At 35.9% G+C, this 20494-nt stretch overlaps 1 protein-coding gene across 3 annotated transcripts in view; it reads left to right on the forward strand.

Moving 5' to 3' along the window:
• Positions 1 to 20494, forward strand: part of CHD9 (chromodomain helicase DNA binding protein 9) — a 193978-nt gene that overhangs the window by 55977 nt on the left and 117507 nt on the right. For 2 of the 3 annotated variants that reach the window (XM_036751099.1, XM_036751100.1), the window contains exons 1-2: positions 4898 to 5227; positions 6390 to 6727. In XM_036751099.1, coding sequence (XP_036606994.1) covers positions 5198 to 5227; positions 6390 to 6727 — 368 coding nt within the window. In that variant the 5' untranslated portion in view covers positions 4898 to 5197. Of the gene's footprint in view, positions 1 to 4897; positions 5228 to 6389; positions 6728 to 20494 lie in introns of those variants that run through there. The other variant, XM_036751098.1, reaches the window with a different exon arrangement.

Genomic DNA, 20494 nt, shown 5'->3' on the forward strand with positions numbered 1-20494 from the left:
AAATAGAAGAGTCAGTTTCTTCACTCAGGGAGTTCACATTTCAATGGGGCTGACAGCACATAGGGAAGATTCCAGCTGCAAGTTAGATGGAAAGGTCCCATGGTCCTAAGGGTGTAGTAGCAAAGCAAATGGTAATACCTCTTCTTTAGTGTAATTTCCACTGATAAAATCATATCAGTTTCTGATATTTAACCATTTGACAATGCCAAGGACTTTGAGGACAGGGACAGGGACTTTCTTTTCTGAGTCTTCAATACATGTGACTGTAGCACTTTCAGGAGCAGTTGCCAGGCTGTGTTTCTGTAGGGCTTGCTTCTAGTGTGTGATATCTGAAGGTACTGAGCTGAGAGCATTAATATTCCCAGAGTTTTGGGGCTTAGGGTCCAGGGTCTCCATAAGGGTCTAAGGGACTTTTGTGGTCAAGGAGGTGGTGGTAGTTTGAATTGTTGGGCACATGCTGCCTCCCATCTCTCCTTTGGAATGCCCTGCTCTGTCAACTAGACTGCCTTGTAAGTGGCAGGTAGTTGAGAGTTGGTAGGGATTGCTGATCCTTTCTCCACAGGAGTTGCTTTCCCAGATGATATCTGTGAGAGTTGTCCTTGAAGCTGCACCAGTAGTCTCAGGATGCTGCCCTTCCAAGGGCTTTGGTGCTTATCTGCCTGTTGACAGCAGCTGGTCCACAGTTTTTGCTGGTGGTGATGAGGAAGGTAGGCCTATACTCCACAATGATTCCTCCTCTCAATGATGGCTGTAAGGGTTGGGCTGGAATCAAGTCTGGTGGTTTTGGGGACATTTCCAGCAAAATTATGGGGGTGCAGCTAAATCAGTGCTCAGAAGATTATCTTATTTCTTCTCATATGGTGCCAATAAAAAACTCCTTGTATCTTAGACCTTGCTCTTGCTCAATGACTTGAAATTGTTACAGAGTTACTATCTCCTTTGGGAAGATCTCTAGATTTGCAAAGATTTTTAATACTGGTTGTTTTGTTTTGTTTTTTAAAATTTGTCTTTCCAGCTCTTAATTCCTAAATCATATCTTTGTGTTGGGGCCACACTGCATTCCCTACTTCTTTTTCAGGTGGCTTGATTGGCCCAACTTGTTCTTGCTCTGAGTCCCTTGGGTTTCTTCATGCTCCATTCCTGTTTCATTTTTAGGTGTGTCAATTGACTCTTCTTGTTCTTGCTCTGGATCCCCTGGATTCCTACAGTGACCTCCATCTCCTGGAGTTAGAACCACCTGGATTTTTAACGTTCCAAGCTCTGGATCATCAAGGTTCTCCCTGGGCTCTCAGGACAATGTTAGGATCCATGGAGCTTCTGTATCTGAGCTATCATAATCTGAGTGTTGTGGCACCATGTTGGTCACTGCTAGCTGCCACTCCCTAGGACTTTCTTAAGGGCTCCCACCACTCTTTCTGCCACTAGATACAGCCTCACAAGCTATACTTGTCCAGCCTCTGGTTGCACTGGGAGTCTACCCTGTAATGGTACTAACTTTGGTGACAGGAGCCCCTCCCTTTTCTATTGCCCATGGACAGTCAACTTTTTATGCAATTCTGGAGTAGAAGAAGTCACATATTATATTTTCTTATTGGATTTCTTGGTCATTATTCAGTTTGGTGCAAATTTCAGTGCCTTACCAGAGTAGGTATGTGGGAGTTGGGTGGTCTGCCTCCTCTTCAGGTAGCTGTTTCCTCATTTGAGTCTTGAAAGAAGCTAATTATTCTAAGAATTGGAGGTAAGGAGGGAATGCATGGGAGACAGCCAATATAAAGGCACATAAGCAAAAAAAAATGTAGTGCCAAGTCCAGGTAGCAGTAAGTCAGGCTGTTTGAAGTAGTCCTGTTTGGCTGTAACAAAGTCTGTAAGAAAAGGGGGAAGATGGGTGAGATTCAGTAAACCCAAAAAAGTAGATTGGAGCCAGATTGTGAAAGGTTTTAAATGCCATGCTGAAGATCTTGAATTTCCCCCCAACCCAAAATCCCTTCTTCCCAACTTTTCTTTTACTGTCAAAGGCACTACTTTCTTCCCAATCAGCTAGTCTCATAACTTTGATGTCATCCTCAGCTCCTCACTTATCCTCACCACACAGATCCAGACTTTTGTAAGTCTTTGTTGTTTTTATCTTCATAACATTTTTCGTATATGTCCCCTTCTCTCCATTAACACAATTGCCAGTCTGGTATGGGGCCTCATTACTTTACTGTTGATCTTCTGGTTGGCCTTCCTACTTCATCTCTTTCTATTCCAATCTGACCTCCATTCAGATGCCAAAATGATTTTCCTAAAATACAGGACTGATTGTCTCCTCTTTCCTTGGAAAACTCCAGTGGTTCCCTATTACATTCAGAATCAAATATAGAATACTATTTGTCATGTAAAGCCCTTCACAACCTTTTCTTTTCCTACTTTTCCATTCTTTTTATTCTTTATTCTCCTCCTCAGTCTGTGATAAAGTGATACTGGCCCACTTGATGTTCTGTCTTCTGATTCTGCTTTTTCACTGGCTGTCCTCAATACCTCAAATACTCTTCCTTATCACTTCTGTTTTCTGATTTCTCTGGCTTCCTTCAGTACTCACCCAAAATCTTACTTTCCGCAAGAGACTTTTCTTATTCTTTCCATGCCTCCCCTTACCACTGTCCTAGAAAGATGGAGTGGGGTGGGGAGACTTTTCTCTCACATTACTTTCCATTTATTCTGTGTACATCTTGTACATATAGTTATTTTTCATGTTGAAGGAAGATATGGTTTTTGTATTTTGTCTTTTTTTGTATCCCTGGCACTTAGCACAGTGCCTGGCAAATAGTAACCACTTAGTAAATGCATATTTGCTGACTGACTGAAGGTCATGGTCATGGAGGTGACATGGCCAGACCTGTGCTTTAAGATGATTATTACAAAAGTTGTATATAGAAGATGTCAGAGAGGGAAGAGGCTAGAAGCTGGGATTCATATTAGGAGGTTGTGGCTATGGTTAGTGATGAGGGACTGACCTAGGATGGTGTCTCTATCTGTTTCTAAGGAGAAAAGGAAATGGTACAAGGGATGTTGTGGTGTTAGAAATGACAAGGTTTGACAACTGATAAAGTAAAAGGGAGCAATGAGTGAGAAGGAAGTGTGGGATAATTCCAAGTTTGCAAATCTGACTGTACAAATGGTGGTACCTTCAACAGAAAAAAGGAAAGTTTTGAGAATGATTGAATCTCGAGAGAGGAATATACTGAGTAGTAAAGATTATTAATAGGCTGAAGAGCAAATGAAAGAAGTAATTGGTGGCTAAAGGTATGATATTCTGAAAACTAGCATGGGGCTGGGGACTATGAGTAGAGAGCCAAATCATCATTTCTCCCATTGATTTGAAGATAGTAGGAGATGGTGAGGTTTGTTTTCAATGAGACTAAGCGGAAAGCCATGATGAGAAGAGAGTGTGAAGAGGGTAAAAAAATAGTTTTTATTGATATCAAAATCAATCAGTCTAGAACTAGTATCTGTGAGTACAGTCACTAGACATGAGAATTCATGAAATATCATGCCCAGGAACTTTTTTTTTTTTTTGCCAAAAAGCAAATTGGATATATTCCAACTGATCCTGTTATGCAAATAGGGGCTTTTCTGGACTGTGCCAATGCTACTTTTATCAATGATTTCTATAAGTAGTCCAAATTTAGTTAGGTTATATCAATTCAATGTTTATTTTCTGATAGGAAGTTTTTGTATTATTAACAATGGATTCCTCTTAGATTAGTTGACTGATTCTACAAGCCCTTCACAGTAATTATTCTTCACGTATCATGTAAAGCAGTAATATTTTTTTCTGTTTTACAATTTAGAAAACCAAGGTAGTAAAGTCAGATCACTAGCCAAGAGCAACAGAGAAATTAATCTTTTGAGCTGGAACTAAAATGAAATTTAACTTTAGTGATACATTTTATATGAAAACATTTCCTAAAATAATGAAAGAAATTTTCAGGATCCAGCACCTAGCACAGCACACATGGTATATAGTAGTGCTTTAATAAATTTTTTAAAATTAAATTTGTTGTTTTTATACTTAGCATTTATAATTTATTGCCATGATAAACACTTTTTAAGAAAACAAATTTAGAGCTATACTTGAAAAGCTTAACACTAAACTTTATTTAATATACAGTGTAAAGGTACAAGAATGTTAATTTGTTGTGATTTTTATGACAAGATGAATTTGTTGATAATCTTCAAATTAAGGGGATTTTAAATAATAAGCATTGTTTTTATTAAAGATTAAAGCCTAGTTAGAAGGCCTTTGTATTTGGTTTTTTTATGGAGTGTTAAGCTGAAATATCAAATCATATTTGTGAGTTTAAATGTAGATGTGATTTTTTAAAAAAATTTAAAGTGTAATACATTTTAAAAAGAAGAATCTATAAAACCTTTTCTCTCTGTTTTTTCAGAGAGAGCTCCAACTTCTTATGTGACCATTTCCTGGATCAATCTCTTTAACTCGTTGGTCATCCTAAAGTATTTTTATATCATAAATTTTTTCCATCTTTACTAGAAATCGTATAGATCTATGTATGTGTTTATATATGTGTGTGTGTGTGGACATGTATATGTTTATATATACATGTGTATATATGGCATGTTAGGTCATTTCATAGTTTTAAGTTTTGTAGTTTTTTTTATTGTCAGTGTTTTCTTTCAAATTTAAAGAAAAAATACAGAAGGAGTGAAGTGGCAGGGTAAGAGTTAACAACCCTGCCACATGTAGGGAAGAGAGCAGTCCATTGGGGGTTAAATTGCAGAGTCTAATGGAATAATAACTGGTAGCACCATCTGCTGGCCTACTTCTGCAGAAGGAGTCAGTATTTTTAACGACATCTCTAATATTCATGCTGATGCATTTTGATGCTTTGTGCATTCATTTCTTTCTGTGCTTTGTTGGAATCTGGCTATCTGCTTACAGCTTTTGTGGAAACTCAGCTCTTTAGGAGAGGTTGACAGTCTTTGTCATACCTGAGTAGGCTAAACAGTGGATATATACTTGTCAAGGAAGAAATATGTTGATAAATCACAATGTGTATTTGTGGAGGGTTGTTCATATCTTGGTTGCAGCTTGCTAAATAGGCCATTTAGGAATCTTCTTTCAATGCTTTTCTCTTGAGCACTGCCTGGGGTGGTGAAAAAGCAGAGGGCAAGCCTTTGTCTGACGCCAAAAATGTCTTCAGTGAAGAGGCCAAGAGGAAGGGTAAGTGAAAGCCTGAATGAGTGGGAGGAGGAGGGGTTCTTTGGGCTAAAAGGCTAATGGGATTGAATAACCTTCCTTATTACTGGCTGCTGCTGCGGGAGTCGTGCTGCATCGCCATCTTGAGCTTGTTGCTGTTTTCTCGAGTCTTGGTTATTTGTTATAGCCTGTAGGCCTTAAGGTGGCATTTAGTGAGTGAGCCTAAACCCTGCCTCCTTTCCCAGGGCTGCAGCACTGCTGTGAAGCCTTTGATGAGGCACGTATAGAAAATGTATCCAGTGAAGTATACTGGATTTTGCCTGAAAATGTGTTTGGAAATTCCTGGTGGTTTTTCCTTTTGCTGTAGTCACAGGCATGTTTACGGGTGAGAAAATAGCAAAACTGTGATCTGTTCTGTATTTGTTTGTGTGCATGTGTGTTTGAAGAAGAAATTCTTTCCATTCCTTTTTTTAAAATTTGCCTTGTATTTACCTTCTTTGATATTTCAAAAACATTACTACTTTTAATGTAGAAGTATTAGAATTTAATTTTCTCTACAATTATTTGAATAGAAAAAGAGCAGGTAAACTCAGAACTAAAAGTTTCTCAATTTTATGTAAGGTACTATATATATTTGCTAACTGACATTTGATGAGATTATACATATATACAGATGATTCCCAGATTATACTTGCTTATAAAAAAGAGGTTGTTTTTTTAAAAATTCACTAATAAGTGTTATAGCTGACAATTCTAAATTTAGATAATAATTTACATATTAGTTTTGTAGTCTTTTCATTCAAAAAGGAGGGGAAAGAGTTTTATTCCAAATGCACAAAAATATTTACAAGATTAAGATTTGACGTAGTCAATTACCAAGGTGGCCAAGAATGCTATGAAAATTTCAATGAATCTGTTCCATCTAGTTGTTGGGGGTTTTGTTTTTTTGTTTTTGGTATGCGGTCAATACTAATTTAAAAGTCACAGTTCTGTTTGTTTTGAACCTACTGTACTTTCTGGTCAAACAAAATGTCTTTATATTCTTAGATTTGTTTACTTCACTTACATATTTGCTTATGTAATTCAACTTTACTAGGTAAGCAGAATTTTCTAGTTCGAAGTGTTTGTGGGAATGACTTTACATGTACTTCATTATCTTCTATAAAATATATTTTGTTTTTTTCAGCCTCCTTCCTCTAAGAAAACTGATGGTTCTGGGACATATGCTAAGTTACAGAATACCCAGGTGAGAGCCATGTCTGAGAAGAAGCAGAAAAGAAAGGTGGAATCAGAAAGCAAGCAAGAAAAAGCTAATCGTATCATATCAGAGGCAATAGCGAAAGCAAAGGAACGAGGGGAACGAAACATTCCTCGAGTAATGAGCCCTGAAAACTTTCCCAGTGTTTCAGCTGAAGGAAAGGAAGAAAAAAAAGGTAGAAGAATGAAATCTAAGCCAAAAGACAAGGAAAGCAAGAAAACAAAAACTTGTTCCTCAACCAAGTTAAAAGAGAAGACAAAAATTGGGTAAGTAGGTTAAGATTTAAGTTTAAATCAGTTAATTTTGTTAAAAGTGAAACTGGCTTAATAATTTGAAAAACATTTCTTAATTGAACTAGCCTTCAATTTCTGCTTAGCATGCTATGCTATATTTATTTACCCCTACTTTTAATAATACTACAGTTTTTATTCACCAGATTGATACAAGACAAAATGTTTTTAGAAGCCATGTTATATTATTTGAAGGCTGAAGATTGTACCAACTGATCTCCCAAAAATCTCAAAGTTTCTAATATTCTCTTATTTTAGCTGATATTTAGCAAAATAGAAGAAACTTTGCTTTTGAAATGTTACAGTTTATTGCAAAAAACACAAGCAAAAGAAAAGCCTTAATGTTGCACTAGCGCTTTACTCACTATAGAAAGCATATATTAAAATTCTTTTTAGGATTTCTTCAGCATAGTATATGTGTTTCACTGGTTACAGTATAGTTTAGAAACAAGACAATAAAATGCATTCTAAATGAGGCAAAGCTTCTGTGTCCATATTCTGTAGTTCTTCACACCCACACTAACCTTCAGGTTGTTTTTTCAGTGTAGGAGAATGGAAAACAATTCCTAATGTACATTACCCAGCTTAATCTCAAGGTTGCTTGGAGAAAGTAGATCAAAAAGTCTTCAGATTTTACAAACTCTGGCCTTTCTTAGTGGACTGCATGAAGTTCTTGTTTTATGTATCTGTCTTTAAACAAAGGAAGAGTAATCTGAACAATTGATTTCAGGAAATAATGATAGTTTACATTTGTATAGGCTTAAAGGTTTACAAAGTGCTTTACCTAGATTGTCTCATTTGATTCTCACAACCTTTGGAAGTAGCTACTTGCAAGTAATTTATTATCACCATTTTAGGATGATTTTTGCTTGGCTGTTTAATCATTTGGGATCTTAGAGAAGCATTTCTAATAATTATAGCAACTCATTATATAGTGCTTTAAAGTTTGCAGAGTGCCTTGCCTACAGTATATCATTCTAGAGTGTTATAAATTGAAATAGATATTTGCCCTCTTTTTAAATCATTCAGAAGTATACCTGTTAAATAGAATTCACCTTTTTTTGAAAATGCAGATTTGCTCAGTAGGTGATTAATATCTAAATTTTAAAATTCATTTCATGTAAACTAATAAATATTATGAATACATTCTCAGCATTTTAAATGGAACAACAAAACTGAATTGTTCTAAAAAGAAAAGTGTTAACATTATATTTGCTGTTATTGATCTTTAATAAAAATTGATTTTGTATTTTATCTACATGTAGTCAACTAATGAAGTTTGAAGATTAAATTTTCTGTTTCTTCATGTAGTTTTATTTTTGTGGGTAAAAGTTTGATTTTCCAAAGGTAGTTGAGGGAAACCAGTTTTTAAAATCTTTGATACATTAAAGTATTGAATGGTTTAAAATGTTTCAAGTTTTTTTAATATTTAAATTACAGTTTTGTTCTGATATTATAAGCAATAGTGGTGTACTGGTGTGAAGCAAGTCACTGCATGATGTAAAAGGAGATTAGTAAAGAATCTTCAAATGGTGGAATAATTAGAGCAGTGACAGTAGAAATTATTTTGTTAGCAAATTTTAGGACCTGCTAAATGAGAGCTTCAAGAAGTTGAATGGTTAAAAAAAACTAAAATGAGAGATGATTTAAAACTTAGAGTTAAGAGAAAAAGTGGAAGAAATAGTGAAGTTTGGTGGAAAGGCTTGGTGATAAAAGTAAAATCGCTACCTCATAAGAATAATTTTTATGGCATTCATCAGTGTTAGTTCATGTTGATATTGAAGAAGATTAGGTATGTAACAGAGTATCTCTCCTAGTGACAGGAAAGAACAAAAAGAGTTGAGAATAATTATAGCAGAATGAAAAGGTTTACTTTTTCCATGTATGAAGTATAGAAATAATAAGGAATAGTGGATAAAGAAATTCCTTGAGGTAAAGGCCTAATTACAAAGTGATAAGTCGCAGTAGAAAAAGTAGATTTGGTTATTTGTGTTAGTAATAAGCTATTGGAGTAGAAAAAAAACCACTTCTTGACTCTGTTTATGAGAAATAAAGATCCATTTAATTTTTAAATTTTATTTTTAAAATAAACAAGTAATTTATTTTCTCTCCCTTTCATTTCTCTCATCACCACCCCCACTGAGAAAGGAAAAAACAAAAACAAAACCTTTATTTTATCACAAATGTGTTGTCAAGCTATGCATATCTCATTCTGCATATTGATTCTGTCACCTTTCTAGGTAGCATTTTTCGTCATAAATCCCATAGAATCATGGTTGATCATTGCAGTTGATAATCTTTTTCAAAGAAAAAAAATGATGGTCTGAATAAATGTAATCCTTACATAATTGAGTTCCCGTTTAGCTAATAGTTTCAATGAAATATTTCACTATAGCTACAGTTTCAGTAACTAGTGTTGTAATGGTTATATGTCAGTATATATTGTCATTTTGGATTTGCAGTCATAAGATACTTTGATTCCATGAGTATTTTGAAAGTATTTAAATATATTGACAACTTCCATTGGATTCATTTAAACTAGTGTCATTTAATGGTAAATACATGCAGTTCAAATTACCGTTTCTATTTTCCTGCTCATTTCAGGAAACTAGGGTTGTCACTTGTGACTTAAGGAAGATGTCACATAAATTTTAAAGGAATGAATTCTGAAAGTTTCTCCAATAGCAGTCTGAAGTACAGATTTGCATAACAGTTGAACTTTTAAAATTTAGTAGTTTAAAACTTCCAAGAACCATGGGTAAAGTAACTGGTTCCCTATAAAATGTGAGTTCAGGGGCAACCAAAGATCAGTCTACCAGAAAATATATGTGTAGCTTGCCACAGTGCCTAAAATACTAATTATTTGAGCTACTCTTATGAAATACTAGTAATAAATGCTTAGTATTTGTATAGCTTTTTGCTGATTTCATTTTATCTTCTCAGGAATTCTGAAGTAAGTTATCCCACCCCACTCATATTATGATATAGTTTAAAAGACCATATTTGGAGTTATAGGACCTGAGTGTAAATCCTGGCCCTGCCTCTTTCTTAGACAAGTTACTCAATTTCCCTGGGCCTTATTTTCTTCCTCTTTAAAATAAAGGTTTTGGACTGTATAGCGTGTGAGAAAGGTATTTTCTAGCTCAATCTTTTGATACTTATTTTACAAATTCAGAAATGAAGATACAAAGAAAATTAAGTGATTTGCCAGAAGTTATATATAGCCAAATAGTGAAGGAACTGGGACAAAGAATCTTGGCCCTAGAGTAGCCAAACTTTCAGTTACATTAGGCTACCTCTTCATTAAGACATTCTGTCTAGAAAACCTCAGGTAAAATTCACAGATGGTCTAAGGAAGGGGGTGGAAGTGGGGGTGGGGATAATACATAAAAACTGGTTAGTGCTTATTAGCACATTAGTGTGAATTGGGTTATCAGAATAGGTGAAAATGATTTGTAGGATAGGTAAATGGTTGGGGTGTATAGTCTGGAAAAGAAATGAAACATTTTTTTGCTTGATGTAGGGCAAGCTCCAAAGGTTCCCTTTAGTGGGAACTCAGGCAGCCTTAAGGAAATACGAGGCATCAGGAAGTAGCATTAAAAAGAGGAAAACGGTGGGGAGGGAAACTAAAAAACAAACCTATTCTATTGCATTGTTTGCCTGTGGTTAGCCCAACTGCCAGTTAAGTTATTAAGAAATTACCTTTCAGGCAGAAGAGATATTTTGTCAGTCATCAGAGGTAATTTAAAATGAAATGTCTACTTCGGTCTTAAACTTTATACTTAAACATAGATCTCTGAGTTCAATTTGTTAAAATATAAAGTATAAATAATAAGAGGGAGGCATAAATGCAATAATTTAGGATTATTAATTTAGGAGAGTAAGAATTCTGAAGTATTAGCGAAATGTGAAGACAACTAACAGTGGTTTCTTTATGGGCATGTAACTAAATTAGATTATGCGATGGTATATTGAAACACTTAATTTATGTATTATGTGACTTTAACCTCCATGAGGGTATGGATTGCCCCATTCTTTATATTTATATCCCCAGCACAGTGCCTTGCACTTAATAAATGCCTGTCTTCACTCTTACTTGATTTGCTCCTCAAAGTTAGTCATTATAAGGAAAATACTGGATTTAAAGTCAGGAGATATGGGTTTAAAACTGAGCTTAGCTTGGTACCATTTGTGTGATCTTGGGCACTCAAATCTTCTGGACCTCAGTTTCTTCTCTTGAAAATAAGCTTATGGGACTGCATGTCTAAAGCTTTTTTTCACCTCCTTATTTAAATTAATTAGTCTTATTTACTAAAGCTGTCTCCTTCATTATCCATGACTATTTTTAAAAATTAAAAATTAGTATAGGAATAGAAGTTCATATCTCGTACTAAATGTAACTTCTGATATCTTTAAGGCAGAAGATGAAGCAGTTAAGGAGAAAATAGTGTATATTGTGACTTACCTCTTTAGAATAAGCACAGGAATATAAACAGGAACTGATTTTGACAATAGAATTTTTTTAAAGTAAGCCTATACTCATGCTTTTCTTCTCAGAAAAAAAGTAAAATCTATTTCATGTTTGAAAACTGAATTTTGAAGTTTGTTCATTTTTAAGCTTTTGGAAGGAATTGGTGGGGGGGGGGGGGGGAGGGAACTCAATTATTTTTTCCCAGATGTCAATATAATATGACCCTAACTAATGATGCTCTGCTTGTGGGTGCATTTATTGCAGATAAAAACGGTGAATGTCACATACAGCTAGTTACCTCATAATTATGTGGAAAAAACACAGTGACTTAAAACTGGCTTAGAAATGTGTTAAAAATCTTAAATAGGATAGCCATGAACAGTCCACATCATTCAACTATTACACCCATGGTCCTTGTTTAAGTTTTTTTAAGTGCCTTTTAAAATTTGGTTCAAGGGGGAATATGTTTTTTCCAGGATAAACACTATTACAACTACTAACACTAAAATTATCACTTTACCTGCTTAATGTTTCCTTTTTTTCTCTGAAATGGCTGTCTCTAAAGCATTTTATATTCAGTGACTCTAAAATAGGGCATTATGCCTCCAAATAAAAATTTTTATAAAAATTACACTTTTATTTCCTATACTATGAGGAATTGAGTGAACTAATCATAACAAATGAGCTAATTGGATAAGATACATTGTTTGTCCAATTATTCAATGAGTGAATCAACAGGGGGCAATTACAGATTGACACAGTGTATAACACAGCTTGTTACACAGCATCTACTAATGGCATGTGGGCAGGATTTAAATGAGTGCATAAATTAAATGTGAAAATCAAATATAGACGCACGAAGTATAAACACTGCAGTTTTCCAATGCCAGTATTTATTATATGGGTTAACGTGCTGAATGTGTACCTTAGTTCCTGATTGTCCTTTTCCATCTGGAACAACTTTTGTTTTGAATTGTACTCACTTAAGTTATCACTTTCTTATGCTGTCATTTAATTTTTAAAATTTTAAACATTAGTGAGATATGTCATCACATTTTCAAAACAGCTTGAACAAGGTCCTTCTTAATAAATCATTTCTATGTGATTTAGAATCGTGGACTCTTAGAACTAGAAGTAAACTTAACGCTCATCAAGTCCAATTCCTTTGCTTTAGAGATAAGGATACTGACATTCAAGATTATCTAAATAGTAAGTGGGGGAACCAAATATACAGTATGATATTTGTTCTACTTATATATCCATCTTCCTCATACTTCCTCTTCTTTGTAGTGTATTTCTCTTTAAAATGATTACTTTCAAGACTTATAAAAATAATTGTTATCTTTGCATGGTGAGTACTAGCTTTAAAATTTACTATCGTAAACTCTGTTATCTATTGAGCAATGGAGTCTTATGGTTAACCAAGTGTGTGTGCACACAAATACACACACATACACATACCTCTCTTCAGGAAGGTGTTGGTGGTGTTGGTTTGACTCAGTTGGCACAGGTTACCGCTTATCTTTCCTTCAGAGTGCTTTGCTGCTTCATCTAGGCTGGCTTGCCTGGCACCATAGGTGGTCACCTGTTGGTGAGGATATCAGGCCAGTTTGAATCAGTGAACATTCTGATTGATACATTTTAAAACTGCAATGTAACAAATTATTTGCTAACAGTTTTCCAAATGGGAGATCCTGCTTAGCTGATTCTATTAAATACGTATGTTACTTTGTGTGTAGAACAGTCTTAGATTTTTATATTTATTTGTAATTTACATTATCAATTTTTTTTACAGTTTTCCTTAAGGTTTTAAGAGAAGAAAGTTCTCTTAAGCTGATGTAATATGACTGTGGAATTTTTTTCCTTTATTTTTAAAAATATTTTTTATTGATATATTTTGTTTTTATATCACCTAGGTCTCTCCAGGTATCCTTTTCTGCTCTCCTTACAGAGTCATCCTATATGACAGCTTTTTTTAAATGAGAAAAAAAATTAGCAAAATTGATTAATATATTGAAAAAAATCTGACATTATTTGTAATGTTCTACCTCCCCATCTCTGCAGAGGAGAGGAAGAAGGTGTCTTCTCATATCTTTGGAGTCAAGCTAGTTCTTCATAATTTCACAACATTTCTTTTCTTCTTATATAGTAATAGTTGGTGTGGCCTCCATTCTTGTAATTCTACTTTTTTTTCTCTGCATTATAAAAGTCTTTCCAGAGTTATCTTTATGCTTGCCACTTTTAATTACATTATAGTATTCCATTTTTATTAATATACCGCAAGTTACTTAATAGTTCTCATTTTAAGTTTTGTTATTTTCTTTTGCAATTATATGTAATGTTGCTACAAAACTATGAATAAGGATAGCCCTTTGGGGCTTTTTTGTTACCACATATAGTATTAATAGTCAAATTATTAGCTCTAAGATGGTTTTTGTGATTTTAATATATACAACCATGGGTTCTCCAAAAATATTTAATATGTTTTTAAGTCTGCTAGCATGAATGAATGTAGACATTCCTCTACATCCCTGCCAGCATTGAGTTTCATTGCTTCTAATTGGTTTTGGCAATTTGATGGGTATGAGTTGGTATTTCTAAGATAACCTCAATTTGAATCTCTTTGATTATTTGTGAGGTGGAGCGTTTTTCCAAGTTATCTTTCATAATTTGTGTTTCCATGTTTGAAAATTGGCTGATCTTACCTAGCCCTAGAAAGAACCTCAAAGGCTATGTAATCTGGTACCCTCATTTTATATATCAGGAAATGGAGGGATAGGGAGAACTAGTACACATTGTCTCCTCTAAAATAATATAAGCTCCTTCAGGGAAGGGATGGTTTCAATTTTTGCTTTTTGTATCCTCAGGTCCTATTACAGTGCCTGGTACATAGTTGGCATTAATTAATTTGCATGATTCTTTAAAAAAATTACTCAAATTCACTGACACATCAAAAAATGTAAATCTCAAACCATAATCTTTCCTTTATTTGACAAATATTTGTTTGGTATTGTTCTAACTATTCCATAGTTATACTCTGTTTCTAACAGTTCCTCATTTTTTCTGCTTTGCTCCTTTTAACAACAGCTTCAAAGTCGTAGGTGCTGTTTTACCCAGCAGTCAGTCACCAAGTATTTATTAAGTGCTTGTCATATTCGAGGCACTTTGCTAAGCTGTGGGGATACAAAGAAAGGCAAGAACAGGTCCCACCTTTAAGTAGCTCAATTGTAATGGGGGAACAACATGCAAAAAATTATACATACCAGATATATACAGTGTAAATAGAAGGTAATCTCAGGGAAAGACAGCAGCAGCAGATAGTAGTGGAGACCAGGAAAGGCCCCCAAAAGGGGGGACTTGAGCTAAATCTTGAAGGAAACCTGGGAATTCAAGAAGCTAGGATGAGAAGTGAGAGTGTTCCAGGTATGGAGGACAGCCAGTGAGAAGGGGCAAAGTTGGAAAATAGATTGTTGCATTTAAGGAATTGCAAGAAGACAGTGTCACTGGGTTGTAGAACAAATGAAAGGAAGTGAAGTGAAAGTAGGCAAGAGAGATAGAAAGGGACCAGGTTGTTAAGGGCTTTAAATGTTAAAAGGATTTTATATTTGATCTTGGAGGTGTAGTAGGAAGCTGCTGCTGGTGGTTCTTCCCCCATTCCCACCCTTTTTCCTGGGTAGAAGTTTCAGGGGGCAAGAAGTGACATCATTAGACCTGTGTTTTAGGGAAATCACTGGCAGCTGAGTGGAGGATGGACTGAAGTGGGAGAGACTTGAGGTTGGGAGATCAACTAGAAGGCTGTTTTGACATGATGAAAGCCTACATTAGGGTAGCAAATACTATAAAGTTAAATGAATTCACTAATGGTTCAAGATAGGGAAAAGAAGGGTTTAACCAGTGTATGGAGAGATAGCCTGGAAAGTACGTTGAATGGAGAAATTAAGGGTCATAGTGAGGATAAAAAACAGGAAAAGGGCTTGTAAACCAGAGAGAAAGATAGATTGATAAAAAGCTGAACAGAAAAAAAGGAATTTCAGATTCATGGGCATGGAATGAGAACACTAATGAATATTGACAGAATGATCTCTGTATAGATGAGTTGCAGTGGAAGTCATGAGAATGAACTGGCAATTTAAGGTATTTGAGAGACTATCAATTTGTGTTGAAGTCCCCTAGAATGAGGGCACAAGTTGGAGTAGAGAGAGAAACTATGATCCAGGAACTGAATTCATTGAGGAAAGATGGAGAATGTCATAGGAGTCATTAAATAACAGCTACTGGAATCATGATTGGATGATAAATTGTGGTCAGAATGAACCTAAAAGGAAAGGTTCCCAAATGATGATGATAAAGGGAGAGTCTGAAAGTGGATATTGGAGGAGCAAGGAGATTACAACAACTCTACAATGGGTGGCCAGGGATACATTGTCAGTAGGCTTGCGGCAACTCTTAATGAGAGGTAGAAAATAGTGGGAATAAGAAAGGAAAAAGTTTAAGATAAAAACAAGTTTATTAATAAGGTATCAAGCACTCCAGAGAACATAGTGGAAGAGGAAGATATATCTGGAGTGGGACTCCACGTGGAGGTGTGGAGTAGGGTTACAGAGGATGAGAATGAGGATCAGTGGGAGACGGGATGAAATTTGTATAAAAGGGGTGCGATTTATTTTCATAGCACACTTTTATATTTGAACATTGGAATTTAAAAAGGCACAAAAGAAACTCCTAAGTAAAAAAAAATTAGTACACCAATGAATAATGTAAATATTCTCCCCAATGTGGTTCTAGGTTAGGGATCCTGTGTCAAGTGAGAGGAATGACAGGGTTCACTGTTAACCCTTTGTTGGATGTGAAACATGTAAGGTCATCTTTCAGAGAAACTAAGTCAGCCAGCCTGGGTCTTTGACTTTTCTGTCTTCCATATAGTTCTCTTTTAAAATGCACATATTTCTGGGAGGAATTACTCTTTAAACCTTATCAGCTAATTCTTTAGCAGAAATTATTTGATTACCAGTTGAAGATTAGGACAGCTTAAGTGTGGGTGCTGTGAGAAGAGAACGTCCAGAAATTTTCATTGTGTTTGAAAGAGTCAGACCAGCTGATTTTTGAGTGCAGAATTCTCTGTCTTTGACTTTCCCTATGGAAAAAATGTTGGTTACTTAAGTACCATTCAAATGAAATTTTCCTGCACCATGAAAAACAAGACCTGCTTTTGTTCAATAAACCCTTCTTTAAAAAAGCATTTCTATAGTAGCCTTTCATTTAGTGAACTGAACATAATCTCTGTGGCCTTTTAAACATTCAGATGCAGTGTACTAGATTAAAACTTTCAATATTTGTTTCTTTGGGGTTTTTTGGGGTGGGGCAGACTTATTTTATTGATATAGAGAACTCACAGTGAGGAAATTCCGTCTACCAATGCAGATTAGCCACTCTTCTACAATTTATATTCTGAAAGAGTTGCCTAGAGCACTGAGAAGGTAAATGACTTGCCTAAGATCACATAGCCAGTATGTTTCAAAGACTGAATTTGAACCCAGGTCTAACTGACTCTTAGGCATGCTTTTTCTTTATTAAACCTCTCTTCTGTATTTTTTAAAAGCATGAAAAGGTCACATAGTTAGATTATCTACTTGACTAAATTACCATGAGGAATGTGTGGGAGAATGAATAGTGACTGTTCACAAGGCATACATTTCCTGAAATGAATAAAAGGATGTTTGGAAGTAGATTTTATGAGTGCTACAAAAATAGAGGAAATCAGTAACATGCTGTGTCATAGCTATTTAAGGAAAATCTTCCACTTTGGAGAATGGTTAGAGTAAGTCTACCTTAGAGTCAGGAAGACCTGATAACAATAATAATAGCAGCTATCATTTATATAGTGCCTACTATATACCAGGCATTATGCTCAAAGCTTTACAAATGTCTCATTTGATCCTCACAACAACTACGGGAGGTAGGTCCTATTATTATTTCCATTTTACAGTTGAGGAAACACAGGTCAAGTGACTTGGCCTAAAGTCACACAGCTAGTAGGTATCAGGCTGGATTTGAGGCCAGACATCTATTTAAGTCTTCCTAACTCTAGCCCTGTTATTCTATTTACTGTGCCATCTAGTTGCTTAAGACCTGAGCTCAAATTCCTGTCTCAGATACTTACTAGTTACATGACCATGGGCAAATCACTTAATCTCTTTGTGCCTCAGTTTCTTTACATATAAAATAAGTAATTTGGACTCAGTAGCCTGCAAAGTTCCTTCTAGCTCTAAATCTATGATCTTTTGACACACCCTGGTTATGTGATTTTGGGTAAGCCATTTAAATCCCAGTGTCCCAGGTAAGACTTGGCAAATGATTAAATATGGAGGGTGAAGGAGAGTTAGGACTTAAGTGTGACTCCCTTGTTGGCAATCTGGTGACTGAAAGTTAGTAGCCAGGATGAAGAAAGGGAAGTTCAGAAGTAGGGGAGGAGGAGAATAGCATTTTGGGTATGTTGAGTTTGAGGTGATTATGGGAAACATCCAGTAGGCAATTAGTGATGTGAGACTGGAACTCAGTTGAGATGCTAGTGCTAGATATATAAATTTGAGTCATCTGCATAGACTAAACATGGGGGGAATGGGAGAAGTAGAGAGTAGAGGGAAAAATAGGTGTAGGACAGAACCTTAGGGTCATTTCACACATGTGTTGAGGATATGTGACATAGAGACTTGGGCATGTAGAAAGAGAAGTAGAAGAGCTGGGTTACAAAAATCCAGAGAAAAGAGAATATCCCTAGAGAAAAGGAAGATAGTGTCATATGTTTCCAAGAGAATGAGAGGGATTGAGAAAAGGCCATTGGATTTGTCAGTTGGTAACTATAAAGAGAGGTCAGCCAGGTGGCACACTGGATAGAGTGTGGGGCCTGGAGTCAGGAAGACTCATCTTCCTGAGTTCAAATCTGGCCTCAGACACTAGCTCTGTGACGCTTGGCAAGTCACTTAACCCTATTTGCCTCAGTTTCCTCATCTGTCAAATAAGCTGGAGAAGGAAATGGCAAACCACCCCAGTATCTTTGCCAAGAAAACCCCAAATGGGGTTGTGAAGAATCGGAAACAACGGAACAACAAAAACTTTAGAGAGAGTAGTTTCGATTAAGTGAAATTGGAAGCCAAATTACACAAGAGGTTAAGAAGTGAACGAGAGAAAATAGAAGCAGTGAGTATAGACATCTTTTTCTAGAATTTTGGCTGTGGAAAGGAGGGAATGATTTAGGATATAAGCTTGAGGAAATGATTGGTTCAATCACCTTGATTTTTTTTTAAGAATGGAGGAGACCTGGTCATATTTGTAGGTAATAGAGAATGAATTAGTAGAGAGGGAGAAATAGAAAATTAGAAGGGAGGATGATTGTGGGGGTTGTCTGCCAGTGTAAGTGGTAGGGGGAGGACATGAAGGCTATAAGGGAGGTTGGTTTTAAAGAAAAGGGCCACCTCTTCAGAGGTATGAGTAAATAAAGGGAGAGAAGATTTTATGTCAAAGGGTTTTGAGATTAGAATAGTGGATAAGAGGGCTCTGTTTTTTTTCCTTTTTTCCTTCCTTTTTTTTTTTTTTTGAAGGGAGACTGGGTTTCCAACTCTTTCACTGAAGCTGGAAGTACAACAAGCACTCATGGTCCCAATTCCACTCCTAACACATGAGAGCTTTGACCTGCCCCATTTTTAATTGGGCTTGTTCTCCCCTACTTAGGCAACTTGGCTGGGGGTCCTGCTACAGGACTCTAATTGGTGCTAGACTTTATTTGGACACTCAATTGACTTTAGTCCACTGTAGTTCTGAATTCCAATTTCAAAAGATCTCCAGCCTCAGCTACCCTGGTAGAAGGCATGAGAGGCATGTACCACTTTACCTGGCTGCTTTTATTTTCTTAATAAAACTTTTAGTCAAGGTTATCTGCTTAGAGGGCTGGAGGCTGAGAAGGTGATATTAGGAGAAGGTTTGAGAAAAGTCATTCCTAACATATTCTCCTAACATCCATGTTGAGTAGACAGGGAGTCAGGTAATAAAACAACCAATATTTTATAGTAGTTTAAAGCTTACAAAGTGCTTTTACCTCATTTAATCCAAACAACAGTCCTGTCACTTAGGTGTTATCCCCATTCTTACCCATAAGGAAATTGAGGCCGAGGTTAAGTGACTTATCCAAGGTGTAAAGTAGCTAGTCAGTGCCTAAGAAGCAATTCAAACCCAGATCTTCTTGACCCCAGACCCAGCCCTCTAATACACTATGCTGCCTTTTACAGTTTAGAATGCTATGTCAAGAAAAAGATCAATAACTTGAAATGCTTTGTAAATGTGTTGGTTTTACCTTAGTTTACATGGATACTCCAGTCCATCCTCCTCTTGGCTGTCAAAAGTGATTTTCCTAAAGCACAGATCTGACCATGTCATCCCCCCTACTCAATAAACTCCAGGGGCTCCCCATCACTTCCAGGATGAAATGTCCTCTGCCATTCAGAGTTCTTTATAGCTTTCTTTGTAATTAGACCTTTTGGGTTTCATAGTGACTCTTTGTTCATGAAAAATAATAATCTGGCTGGTGTTACTTGTGCATTCTTTGAGAAGTTCATTTTCTGACCTATGATTCTTTTTACCTTAACTTTCATTATGGTGGTATTCATGTGGGTTATTTATAAATAATTTATATGATGATCATAGTTTAATATGTATTGGTAGTTACTATTTGTGTTGCATGTGGCACTGTTTTTCTTGTCTCATCAACTTTAAGAAGTAAACATTATCTCACCATTAAATGAACCCTCTCCACTTATGATTGCTGCATGTCATCATTCCCATGCTTTTAGGAAGGTTTTTGTATTATTGAATAGCCATGCTATATTATTTTATGTTAATGTATAATACTTTGTGAGTCGTCTGAAATTCAGTACTTAAAGAAAGGATTTGTGGGGGGCAGCTACATGGCACGGAGTCAGGAGTACCTGAGTTCAATTCCGGCCTCAGACACTTGACACATTTACTAGCTGTGTGACCTTAGGCAAGTCACTTAACCCCAATTGCCCTGCCTTCCCCCCTGCAAAAATAAATAAATAAATAAAAGGATTTGTGTTTTTGTCAGTGTGAGTATTCCCTTTACTGATGTAGCTTGCAAGTCCTCTATACCTTGGTAGATAGTTTTCATGAGTTGCTCTTTCTCACACACACACACAACGTGTGTGTGTATGTATATGTGTATTATATATTTTGTTTTTCCCCCAGTTGCATGTAAAGACAAT

This window comes from Trichosurus vulpecula, chromosome 3 (genome assembly GCF_011100635.1).
Source record: "Trichosurus vulpecula isolate mTriVul1 chromosome 3, mTriVul1.pri, whole genome shotgun sequence".
NCBI classification, from domain to species: Eukaryota; Metazoa; Chordata; class Mammalia; order Diprotodontia; family Phalangeridae; genus Trichosurus; species Trichosurus vulpecula.